Source organism: Lithobates pipiens, unplaced genomic scaffold (assembly GCF_037356315.1).
Source record: "Lithobates pipiens isolate NorthernLeopardFrog02 unplaced genomic scaffold, aLitPip1_a1.2 Scaffold_72, whole genome shotgun sequence".
NCBI classification, from domain to species: domain Eukaryota; kingdom Metazoa; phylum Chordata; class Amphibia; order Anura; family Ranidae; genus Lithobates; species Lithobates pipiens.
Genome location: NW_027507895.1, coordinates 1,566,637 through 1,578,997, shown reverse-complemented (window position 1 = coordinate 1,578,997; position 12,361 = coordinate 1,566,637). Strand labels below are relative to the sequence as shown.

Here is a 12,361-nt window from a genome sequence, read left to right as displayed (position 1 = left end):
CTTTACAATATAAAAAAGTGAGACAGTACAGTTACCATACAATAAAATACAAGAGGGTTAAGAGGGCCCTGCTCATAGGAGCTCACAATCTAATAGGGTGGAGCTTGTGGTACAAATGGTTATAACTGTGGGGAATGAGCTGATGGAAGTGATAGAAAATAAAGATTGTTGGAGGAATGATAGGCTTCCCTGATCAGATGAAAAGAATATAATAAAAAATAAGACAATAAAAAATATTATAAAATAATTTAAAAAAATCCGAGGTAGGGAGACCACAATATGAGCAAATAAGAAGTAAGGAAAAAATAAGAATTAATAAGAAAATTTGAAAAAAAAAATCTATAAGAAATACGTATATTTACATACACGTTAAAGTTCTAAAAGAGGAAATATCTGTTTTTCTAAAACTAAAACAAAAGCAGATATTCCGTTTTAACAGGGGGAGCATGCTGGAGATTATAGTTCCACATCCATCAGGGAATTATCACAATGAAAATCCCATTTAGCACAATAGGGTATGCAGGAAAATTCTAGCCAAGAAGCTTTAATAAAAAAGTGATGTAGCCAAATCCACACAGGAGAATGCTAGGACTTGTAGTGCCCCTACTGGTACTATTAACCTAAAATTTGACAAAGGGTAGGTTAGATATTGTAAATCCAGAAATTTTGAGTCAATTCAGATCTTGTAGTTCCACATCAGCCAGAGAATTATCACAGTAAAAATCTGATTTATCACAATAGGGAATGCAAGAAAACTCTAGGTAAGCATCCCTAAAAAAATTGATGTAGCTAAATGCTCAGAGGACTTGTCCATGCTTGGACTTGTAGTGCCCCTATGGGAACAATTAACCTAAAATCTGACATAGGGTATGTTAGATATTTTAAATCCAGTAAGTTATATTAAATTTAGGACTTGTAGTTCCACAAAAAGGAGAATCACAAGGTGAGAACAATGGTGAGCAGGCACAAAGGTGAAGCCTTCTGTGTAGACCTTCTAAGGTCCACCGCCTGGACAGTTCCATCCAGCACCCTCTCCACCTGCATGCCACCAGTAGACACATCAGCATCTTCTGATTGGTTCTGGAGAGGAATTAATACCACAAAAATAAATCCAGCTTTTCTTTTAAAACTAACTACTGTCCACGTCCTCAAAGAGAATGGAACTAATTTAACAACAGTGCCTTCGTCACCACCCCTCCTTTGTTGCCAAAAGTGGTGGGGCAGGCAAGAGAAGGGAGTAGCTCATGACCTGCTCACTGTTAGATCCAACTCCTCATTGGTCTACAGTGCTTTGATGACTCTCTACAGAGGGAACCTCCTGTTGTATAAGAGGGAAGGACCAGGCATTATTATTTTAGCATCAAGGCTGCAGGTTTCTGCTAAGAAGGGGACATTGAAATCAACACTGTATGCCAGCAATCTATAGGAGTTAATACCACTCCAGCTCTGTACACAAGGAGTCTGCATGACTAGACACTAGCCATGCTCAGCTTTGTGGATTTACGATCTGTGTTGCTGCTTGCAGTGACTTTATATCTAGTAACATGTCAAGGTCAGTGTTTATTCCACATTTTCTTTTCTTTTTTCTCTTTTTTTTATTGCGCAAACTTGCGCTTGGTCCTGTCTCAGCATGCATGGTGTTTCTTTCTTCTTTTTCTTCTTTTTTTTTTTTTTGTTTCTCTCCTAATAGCTGTATTCTGCTCCTTGCTCTTAATGGTTAATTGCAAACACTAAAACACTAACCAGATGTTTTCTGTAACCAGTCATCATGGCAAGAAGCCAAGAATGCACTCTAAATCATTTTCATTCCCTGTGCTTGAATAGGCTTTTTTTTTTTCAATCAGGAAAATTATGTGTCCTCTGGATAGTCATTTGCTAACGTGGCTTTAAAGTTATTCTTGAAAAAAGTTTTAAGGATGCCAAAGACAAAAGTTTTTTTGGCACATCTGGGAGACAAGGGCGTTGTACTGTATTGTCTAGGCATTTGCAGCTGTATGATGAACGCCATCTTGTGGCTGTTTTATGTTAGTGCAGGGGACTTTAAACCAGCATGGATAAAAAAAAAAAAGAAATACATGCTTTCCAAAATTTTTATTTTCAAGTACTAGAAGTGCTAATTACTTTTTGGGAAATGCTTAAGAAATTATTTCATCTGGGATTTTGTAAGGAAAGGAAGAAAATACGTTAAGGATGTTTGGGGGGAAAGGTTTGAGTTATAATATTATAGATTATATAGCCTGTGGGTTTGATTTATTAAAACTGGAGAGTGCAAAATCTGGTGCAGCTCTGCACAGAAACCAATCATCTTCCAGGTTTTATTGTCAAAGATTAATTGAATGAGCTGAAGTTAGAAGCTGATTGGCTACCATTATCAGCTACATCAGATTCTGAGTATCCATTCTTAGTAAATCCATCCCTGTATGTAAAAAGCTGTTTAAACAGATATGAGAAGGAGAGAAGAGCTGACATACATTATTCTACAATTATTCAAGACAACTTTAGAGTGCAGATAAAACTTACAGCTCCCACCACTTACAAAGCTGGCCAACAAATTCTTGACTTGTGACGGTTATGCTGGATATGCAATTTTTGTTGGCAATTTTGAGGATTTTCCATCAACTCTCAACCACATCAATCTTCCACCCACACCTTTTTTTTTTCTTCAGTTTTAAACAATTAACCATAGCATGGAAGTTATATTTTTTACAATTTGGCGAATTGAAACTGCCAAGAAAACCCTCAAAAAGTGCAGAACTTTGGGAGGGAGGAGGTTATAAAATTGGCAACAAAGTTATCAAGAATATGGAGATCTGGAATTTGATTGCTAAGGATGCACAGAATAGTTCTTCGAAATTTTTAGTTGAGGAATGCGTTCCTCTTTGTAAAGAGTGACATATGCCACTCAACAGCAGCATTTCCTCTCTCTCTCTCTCTCTCTCTCTCTCTCTCTCTCTCTCTCTCTCTATATATATATTGTAAAGCGCTGCATAAACTGTTGGCGCTATATAAATCCTGCATAATAATATATACTATATATATATATATATATATATATATATATATATATATATATATATATAATTTTTTTATTTTTATTTTTGAGGCTATTAGAAATGTTTAAGCTGCTAGACCACCAGAATGCCATCTGGCTTTTTTCCAGGACATGTTCCAGTTTCTCCTGCCAGAAATTTGAAGCCAGAGCATGCTTGGACCTTTAGTTCTCCAGAAGCTTGAGGGCCAAGGGCTGTCAAAGCTTAAACAGGCACAGAAAGGGTGAATGAACATGACTTCTGAATTTTCCCACAGCTGCCTCTAGGCATCCCCATGTACAGACTGGTTCCCTAAGGAATGCAGTTACATGTTAGAGAAATGGATGATTGCCCCCTCTGGTGGACATTTCAAGATATTGCAGATCAATAGAAAATACAACAATTTTAAAATTTGTATACATGTATGGAGAGAGAAATGCAGCCAGGCAAATGTTGTTTGATGTGTATTTGAGATAAAAGCAATAGTGATTGTTTTGAGATTAAAGGAAAAATTGCAAACATATGCTAATTAAATATAAACTAAGAAAAGTTTACATTTTATTTGCACTTCTGCATTAAAAAAAAAACTACAAAATAATTTGTCCTCCTTTTCATTCTTATCAGTTAAAGCTAATATGATTTTTAATTAATAGTGCAAAGGGCAGTGCTGTAACTCTAGCCCAAGATGGCCAGTCCTAGGTCAGTTCTCAGCAGCCTAGAGCAGGTGGGCAAGTTAAATCTGATTTCTGATTGGTTACTGTGAGTTAGTGAATACCACCACCACCACACTTTGCCCCATATTATTGAACCAGTAAGTGATCTGAAGCAAGGTGAAAGGGTCAAATGTCAGTGGCCTTTATAACTATAAATGGCTATTACTATATCATATATGTACTAATTATATCATGATCAATAACAAATTATTTAATTTTATTATATCTTTAACATAATTCAATGTTAATTATATTTTATAATTTAATGTTATATTTTATAACTTAATATAATTCAATGTTAATTATATTTTATAATTTAAGGTTATATATATTTATTATATATTTTATATTTTAAAAATACATTTTAACTTTTTTTATTTTAATATTATTGTATTTTTTTTAAAACAGAAAAATAATAATAATTATGTGACTATATTATCATTTAAATTGTTTTTATTACATTATGTTTTAATATTTTTTTCTTTTTTTTTTTTTCTCTTCTTCTCTGTGTTTCTCCTGAACAGAGGTCAGTATAATATTTTTTTTTCCTGTTTTTCACCACTTGTTTATTTGCTTAGATAATTAATAAGTCTATTTAAAACCCTAATAGAGTTGCTTGTATGGATGACCTCCATTTTGGCTTTTCTGAGCCCACCCAAACTTCCTGAGTGGGCAGGTTTAACCGGTGGGCTCCCCTCATATAGGGGGGCAAACATGGCACAGTGCAATGATCCCAGTGGCAGATATGGGGATAGAGCTAAAATTCTCACCACTGGATTTAAGCAAGTGGACTTTGCACTTTATTTCAACAACTTTAAAAACTTTGTACCATTAGTCGGATCTAACCAGATGTGGATACAAAGTTGCAATCCAATGGATATTCATTACTCCAGCTTGGGCACCTTGACTTTGATTGCTAAAAATTTACCTTTGGATTTATTGAAAGAATATGTTTTCTACTGACCTCTTCTTTTTTGCCATGGAAGCAGTTGGTCAGTACTTAAAATGTAAGAAAGAAACGTGTCTTGGCATAAGATTGTTGTTAAGATAGATTAATAATTATAAATTTGACAATTATTATTAATCATTTTGAAGTGTTATTAAGACTGGGACCTTTGATGCCTTTACTTATTTTCTTTTTTTTCTCTTTTCTCTTTCTTTTTGACTTCTAGAACGGAAGGGTAAGCATTTTCTGTGTTTTTTAGCTCTGTGAAGTTCAGTTCAGATCAGTAATTTGAGACAATATAAATGGAATGTTGTAAGCGTTTTGGATGAGTTGTGGTCATGGTGGGGGGGGTTGGGAATTGATTTGCCTGGGGTGACAGGTGTTGGGTGTTGTGCAGGTCCAGGCAGCTCCAGTTATGAATCCTGAGGCTACTAGAAGGCAGGTGATGCTACTTCATAGATGTCCATCAACAATCATTTAGACTTCTCATGGAATGCTAACTTTAAACAAACCTGCACTGGGTGAAATAGGGTGGCTGCCAATGTTGACCTCCTTTTGTAAATGCTAGCTGCCTGGCTGTCTCTGGGTTCAAGTAAAGTCAAAAGCCTGTGGGGTTGATTTACTGAAGGCCAATGTTATGTTGACTTTGCAAGGGACTTTTCTCTTAACTAAAGCTGCTCATACATTAAATCAATTTCTCATTAAATTTCATGTACCTTTACCTTCAGCCATGAAGTGCAAGGGCCTGCCTGATTGTATACAAATTGAAAGTGCTTAGGCTTGACCTCATATTATATGATTTTGGTAAACTTAAAGGAAAATTGTACAAGAAAATCATATAATGTATTTTTAGCCTTCGTGCATGAGGCACAGATCTGCTCAGTTCCATCATCCAATCATGTGCAAGCAAAAATAATTATTTTCTTATTTTCCTTGCACGTGACTGGGTATTTTTTGCAAAGTGAATTTTCATCTCCTCCACTAAGCTAAGGAAAATTTCATTTTAAAAATGAATGCTACCTTGCAAAGTTAACAGTCTATTTGCCTTTAGTAAATCAACCCAATTGTCTGTATATGTGTTTCAGGTCAACATTATGAGGCCATTGGAAAGCATAGCAGCCAGGCAGCTAGCATTTTCAGAAGGGGGTCAGCCCCCACATTTCTCTAAGCAGGTTTCCTTTCTTATTGTTGTTTCATTAGTTATTGCTTGCTGTAGTAAAGTATATCATAGAAAGGCTTGAGGTTCCAATAACATGAGTATTAATGTTATTAAATGAGGTCACATTTCTATATGCTATTGCTTCACAACCAACTGCTTATCAATGTGTAACAATTTTAAATAGAAAACATAGGATTACTTGAATTTGTATATATATATATATATATATATATATATATATATATATATATATATATATAAAAAATGTATGTATATGTCAAATCTACATGCAGGACTGCTTGAGTTTAAACTCAACACAAGAGTTGATCATGTTTGTGGATGGCCCTTTAAACATAGTGAACTGGTACAGTGGACCACATGTAGTCAATGATGTCACAATGTTGGGGTTTAGCTACACATGAGATTTTTATTTGCTTAGCAGCATGAAATTAACCCCTTGCAGATAGCTGTCTCCTCTACCAACCTTACCATGAGTCCTTCTCCTTCTACTCTTCCAATAAAAATTCCATGTGTAGCTTGGCCCTTTAAATAACTGTTCGCCAGGGCAGTGTGGCGCCTCCTGGGGGTTAAAAGTACCAGAGTTGCCATAGATCCATCTATTAATGCTTCCTTGTACCTGTATTTCATAAACCAATAGAGAGACACTAAAGATCACATGAGGTTTTCAGCTTCATAGTGTCACAAGATTATAAATATCTTGACATTTTCCTTAGCTAAACCTCATCCAAAGAGGTTAACACCATACTAATATGGGATTAAAAATCTTGAGGGCAGCCTATAGGTAACATGCCATCATCGGACCTCATCCAGTCTTGTGTTGTTGGTTTGGTTTTAAATTAAGCAGCTCAGGGTGGCAATTCCTATAGTCCTGTTCAATTATGGAAAAAGTTTGGTAAAAAGTGTATTGACCCAAAACAACTAATCAAAAAAACATTGTACCATTCCAAATGTACACTGATTACATTTCCTTGGTTGCTGAGGGTGAATGCATTTGACCCATCAGCACCGTTACTTACACTTTATGCCTTTTAATAAACCCAATGGTGCATTGACCCATCTTGGGTCTTGCAGATAGCTACAGATATTTGATGAGGATGTGGACAATTGAAATGTATAAATGCAAGTTGGATGTGTGCTTTGTAATGTTTAAAACCTGCAAATTTATGGGCAGGATTGGCAGGACTGCATCTGGCCAACACTTGAGCTTCTCAGCCAGTAGTATGTGGACCTCGGGGGGCACCTCCCGACAGCCCAAGGGGGTTAAAAGTTTACTGAACAGTTTATAAAGTTATATTCTTATTGAAATAATTGCAGTAGCTGGTTTGGAAAGTTTGCATGTAAGGGGCTTCTGACAATACCTTGGGCAGCGAGGGGTAGAGGGCAACTTACACACCCTAGTTGGTGATTAATTGTTATAAATGGACACATTAAGTAATTGCAATGAGAAGCTCAGATCTAGGTGGGTGTGACAGTTCTGTGTTATGTCTGAGTTGTGTACGCCTACTAAGCATTTCCTTATCTGCAGGGTCCCAGAGGCTATAAGGGCCCACCAGGAGAACAGGTAAGGAGAAATAATGTTTCTATAATATGAATGCTCTACATTACAAAAGTCATTGTAATGCAAATGTAGACTGTTTGGGAGTTTTAAATTCTTATTTTTACTATTTATGTTTTTTTTTTTGTTTTTTTTTTACAAAAATGATCACTAGCGATATACTGTAAATAAATAGTAGAGAGAGAGACAAAAAAGACAATGTAATATATGAATACAATTAAGATAATTCTAAGTAGGTTTGTTCATTTTTTTATTATTTGGCAATTTTTACACCAGATGCATATATATATATATATATATATATATATATATATATATATATATATATTTATTTTTTATTTTTTGCAAGTTTGCAATATTTATTTGCTGCTGTAGCAAAAATGGCAATAGAAATATTTTGTAAATGATAACTGCTGTGTGTTGATTTGCAAACCGCTCAAGGTGAATGGCTCCACTGCATAATACTCAAGTGCCATTCAGGCTCGTTGCACTCCAGCAAATCATTCTACAAAAAAAAAAGGAAAGAAAATGAATCATTGTTATCTGGGCAAAACCTGGAGTACTCTGATTAATTTTCTTTTTTGATTTCCTTACTGTGCGCTATTGTTGGGTTACCACTAGAAAAAAGACTGCCAATGGATCCTCAAGATTTGAAGGTGTTCTATTTTAACTTTTTTGGGAGCTGAAAGGAAAAATGATCTTAAAATTTGGCTGATGTTGAGTTGGAGGGTCTACACAATGTTACCAAAAATGTTGGGTATTCTGTGATTGGTTGGTATATACAAAACTGATAGTGGCAATGTGTATATTATTAAATACACTCAAGTCATGCTCTATAAATGATTGTTTCAATCTGCAATTTTTAGGGACCCCCTGGAATACCAGGCAGAGATGGTGAAGATGGATTACCCGGCCTACCCGGCCCCCCTGGACCCCCTGGACTCGGTGGAGTAAGTCTAATAATACTTTTAACTTTACACTTATCAGTGAACATCATAATATGGAGACTAACAATCAGCTCATGTTACTGACAGCAAATTATTGCCAATTTTCAATTGCTGTTACAATTTCTGCATGGTACATTATCATGCCTTTTTGACCTTTGCAGTCATATCACCTGGTAATCCTGTCATCAGGGATCCAAGCCCATAATGGTCTGGAAACCATCACATGGTGTTCTTTCTTTGAGCATAAAGAAAACAGAGATAACACCCATTAGTAATAATATCAATACCTTTCAGTTAATATATATATATTTTTTTATTTTCATTTTAATGGAGATTTGCGGTCCTTTGTTTGTTAATCCCTGTGAACAAAAAAATAAACTGTGAAATCACAGCACACAGAAAGTGCATGAGGGTACAGAATCCAACCACCAAAAAGGAAGGGCCTGAATCCCTGCACCCCCCTGAATCACAGTGGCCCTGATGGGGAAAGGCTCTCTAGTCCTCCTGGACAAAACCAGGTGGAATCCAATCCTTAGGAACCTTGCAAAGCTGGTTTATCATGTGCTAGGTGAGGACTATCCCAAAAAGAGACCCATGAAGCCACAGACCCTCCCTCCGACGTCAGGGTAGGCCTAGATAAGCCTGCAGCTTCCGTATTTTGTAGAGTGAAAAAAACAAAACAAATGTGCAGTGTAAATGCTTGTGCAATAAATAGTGAATTATGCAAAAAGAAATAAATAGTTCCAAGCACAATAAACATGGCAGGTCTTTCGGCCAATATAAAAAATTACTCTAAGCTAGCCCAAGAAATGTTGTGCAAGAAAAGCAGTAGTGACATGACTTAGTGCCAGTGAGTCTTAGTAGGGTCCCAAACCTATGGTGTTTTTTAGGCACCCCCGGGAACTCATTGTGCTCCCCATCCCTACAAAAGGCATTAGCACCAAGGGAGACTCCTGCCTACATCTGGGGACAATCCTGTTCCAACAGGCCCGAATCAACCTGGGATGAAAGGATCCCATCCCAAGCACTCACCTACTATGTCACTGAGTGCCAGTGGAATTCAGTGGGGTCCCAAGCCAATTGTGTTTTTCTGGCACCCCTGGGACGCCACACCACCCCCAGGGGGGGCGACACAGGGAGCTTCTTGTGCTCCCCAGCCAGACAAATGCTGCCCCATCCCTACCAAAACGCATTAGCACCATGGGAGACTCCTGCCTACAACTGGGGACAAGCCTGGTGCACTGGGACAGACCTAGGAGGAAAGGAACCTCCCCGAGCACCCGCCTATTACATCAGGGGCTACTTGATTTTAGCCAGTCCAAACTTATTTTTACTTTTAGGTAGTGCACGTAAGGTAGACTTTTTTGCTTTTCCTGACCCATTAGGATGATGTTCCTACACTTCCTTTTCTGTAGGTAGAACAGGAAATGAGAGAAGATCACTTGAAAGTGAGAGAAACCCCCTCAAAGACAGTTGTCATTGGAACAGGTGCCCCATTGGAAGATTTTATGTTGGCTGTATGGTGGCTCTGTCCACCAGTTCACTACAGCACCCTACACGAACTGTGGGCAAGCCTGTAGGGAGTGCAATGGATACAATACAACTTCTCTAGAGATTAGAGATAACCCGTCACCATTTTACAATTTTTTATCACAGTCATATAATAGTTTACATTTTTTGGGGTTGTATTCGATATGTGCAAAGAGAGATTACACAAATACTTATAGTTTCATAACGAAATATTAAAGTTTGTCTGGAGTTTGACCCTAAGTTATTGATTCTACCTTTGAAATAATTGTATATTTTTTTCTCTTTTCAGAATTTTGCTGCTCAGTATGATCCTTCCAAATCTGCAGAACCTGGACAACAGGTAAATAAATGTCTTTTGAGTTGGTAATCTTTTTATGTAAGATAGTTTCCCCTCATCAGCACCCAGCAGAGCAATCAATTTTGTTGGCTAAAGAAATATTTTTGTGTTTGTTTAACCTAGTCTTCCTAAAACTTTTTGCCCCAGAGGAGCCCTTGAAATAATTTTCAGCTCCTGGGAAACCCTTGCTAAACCAATTAATTGACGGTCATTTTCTAATAATGTGTCGTACTTCAATAGCCAGTGGCAAGAATGCCCACTTACAGTGGTCCTCAGACAGCTACAAAGATCATTGGTTTCATGCAGTTGGTTTTGTCAAGTGGTTTTGGCCCTGTAATTATGCAGGCACTATCAAATAGGAGGTCCTTTTCTCCAGCAATGGGACATTTGTTCTCCCCTTGCTCCGTTCCTGCTGATAACATCTGCTGGTGGTCTTCTTCTAGGCCCAACTTCTCCCACCTCTGCCATTAGGCAGCTACTAACAAATGTGGGTTGAAATTACATTGCCCCAGCACACAGCTTTATTCCCAGCATCCTTCAGATACTGGGAATAAACCTTTCAGATACTGGGAATAAGCCAAGGGTGTACACTGCCTGCACACACACTGCAGGCAGTCTACACAAAATAAAAAACTGCTAGGAGAAAGAGAAATCATTTTTTGGGCAGGAGAGACTTTGCATGACTCTTCTGTCAATATACTCTGCCTCCTAGCAGTAATATTTTTGAACTTTTTTTGAACTTTAGTTGATTTAAATATATTTGTCAATAGCCACAAAGGATATAAATCCACTTTGTGTGCACAAAAAAAATAGCCTTTGCAGAACCAGATATCACCCTGTTAAAAGTAACAGTGATGTAGTCACTGTACTTTACATAGCCTGTGCAGAAAACAGAACTGTGGGAGGGGTCCAGCAGGCTCCACCCACTACAAACTGCCTGCAGAAAGCTACAGGAGGGGTGGAGACAAGACCAGCCATCCTGCACAAGGAAAGAGAGCAGCATTGACTGGTCTTTGAAGAGTCAGGCCTGGTTCACCTATGCATTTTTTAGTGTATTTTCAATTTTGCAGAAACACACTGCAGTCCATTAAACATGGTTTCCTATGGGTCACATTCACATCTGTGCATTTCATGGAAAGGACCATGGACCAGCTGGTTGTGCTTTTGGTTCCATAGACTTCAATGGATCAAAAATGTGTACTGTACTGAAAAACACAAAATGCACCTGAAATATGCATCAACTGCAACCTGAATAGTTGTGAACCAGGCCTTAGTTTAACATGTTATATGTTACATCCATATTTAGGGTGTTGCATAAAACATGTTTAGCATCAGACTCCTCTCCCCCCCGATCCCCCCCCCCCCACTCCTTGTTACAGCGAGCAAGATCTTCTCTCCGCACTCGCTGCCACAATTAAAAGAGAGCGCCGGGCTCCACCCACACGGCCGATACATTGATTCACATGTCCCTGTAAATCAATGAACTATAAGTACTGACAGCCTTTGCGAATGTCGGCATGTAGTTCATTGATTCTTCCTGTCTGTGTGAAACTTCCTGCCTGTATGATGCACAATGTATGGGCAGGAGACCTGCATGGCAACAGCAATCTGCTGAACGTGGGGGAAATGCTTTCTAGGCTCTTAAAACAAAAAATAGTAAATGCTCTGGTTTTAACTGGTGCAGCTGGATTGCTTCAATCACCATACTGTAGAAGACCGATTTTCACATAGGTGACCTTTGACACTGAACAGTTTTGAGCCAAGAAGTGACCACTGAAAACTTAATTCTAATGCCTTAATGATGTCTCATCTAGCAAAATAACAATGCAATCAAAATAACAATGCAATCTTGTTTATGTTGCTTTATTCATAATCAACATCATCTTTTTTAGGGTATCATGGGACCAAGAGGACCTCCAGGACCCCCTGGATCTCCCGTAAGTATATTACCTGGAATGGAGTCACAAGAATTGCAAAAATTAAGCTTAATGTGACAATTGTTTGTGATGGAGTTTAGGAATTGGGGTGCCATAGTGCCAGAATTAGGACACAATAAATGTGTGTGGCATGGCTGTTTATGAGGAGCGAGTCAAAGTTGATTTTGCGATTAATAGATCTAGAATA

General features: G+C 37.7%; 1 protein-coding gene across 1 annotated transcript in view; it reads left to right on the top strand.

Annotated features, from left to right (window-relative positions):
• The first annotated feature begins 1,346 nt into the window (after window positions 1–1,346).
• LOC143959383 (uncharacterized) overlaps window positions 1,347–12,361 on the top strand; it is a 51,272-nt gene continuing 40,257 nt past the window's right edge. Inside the window, exons 1-6 of the mRNA XM_077468022.1 lie at window positions 1,347–1,552; window positions 2,342–2,346; window positions 7,394–7,429; window positions 8,290–8,373; window positions 10,190–10,240; window positions 12,130–12,174. Of these exons, the coding sequence (XP_077324148.1) occupies window positions 1,483–1,552; window positions 2,342–2,346; window positions 7,394–7,429; window positions 8,290–8,373; window positions 10,190–10,240; window positions 12,130–12,174 (291 nt within the window). The 5' untranslated portion in view covers window positions 1,347–1,482. The remainder of the gene's footprint in view (window positions 1,553–2,341; window positions 2,347–7,393; window positions 7,430–8,289; window positions 8,374–10,189; window positions 10,241–12,129; window positions 12,175–12,361) is intronic.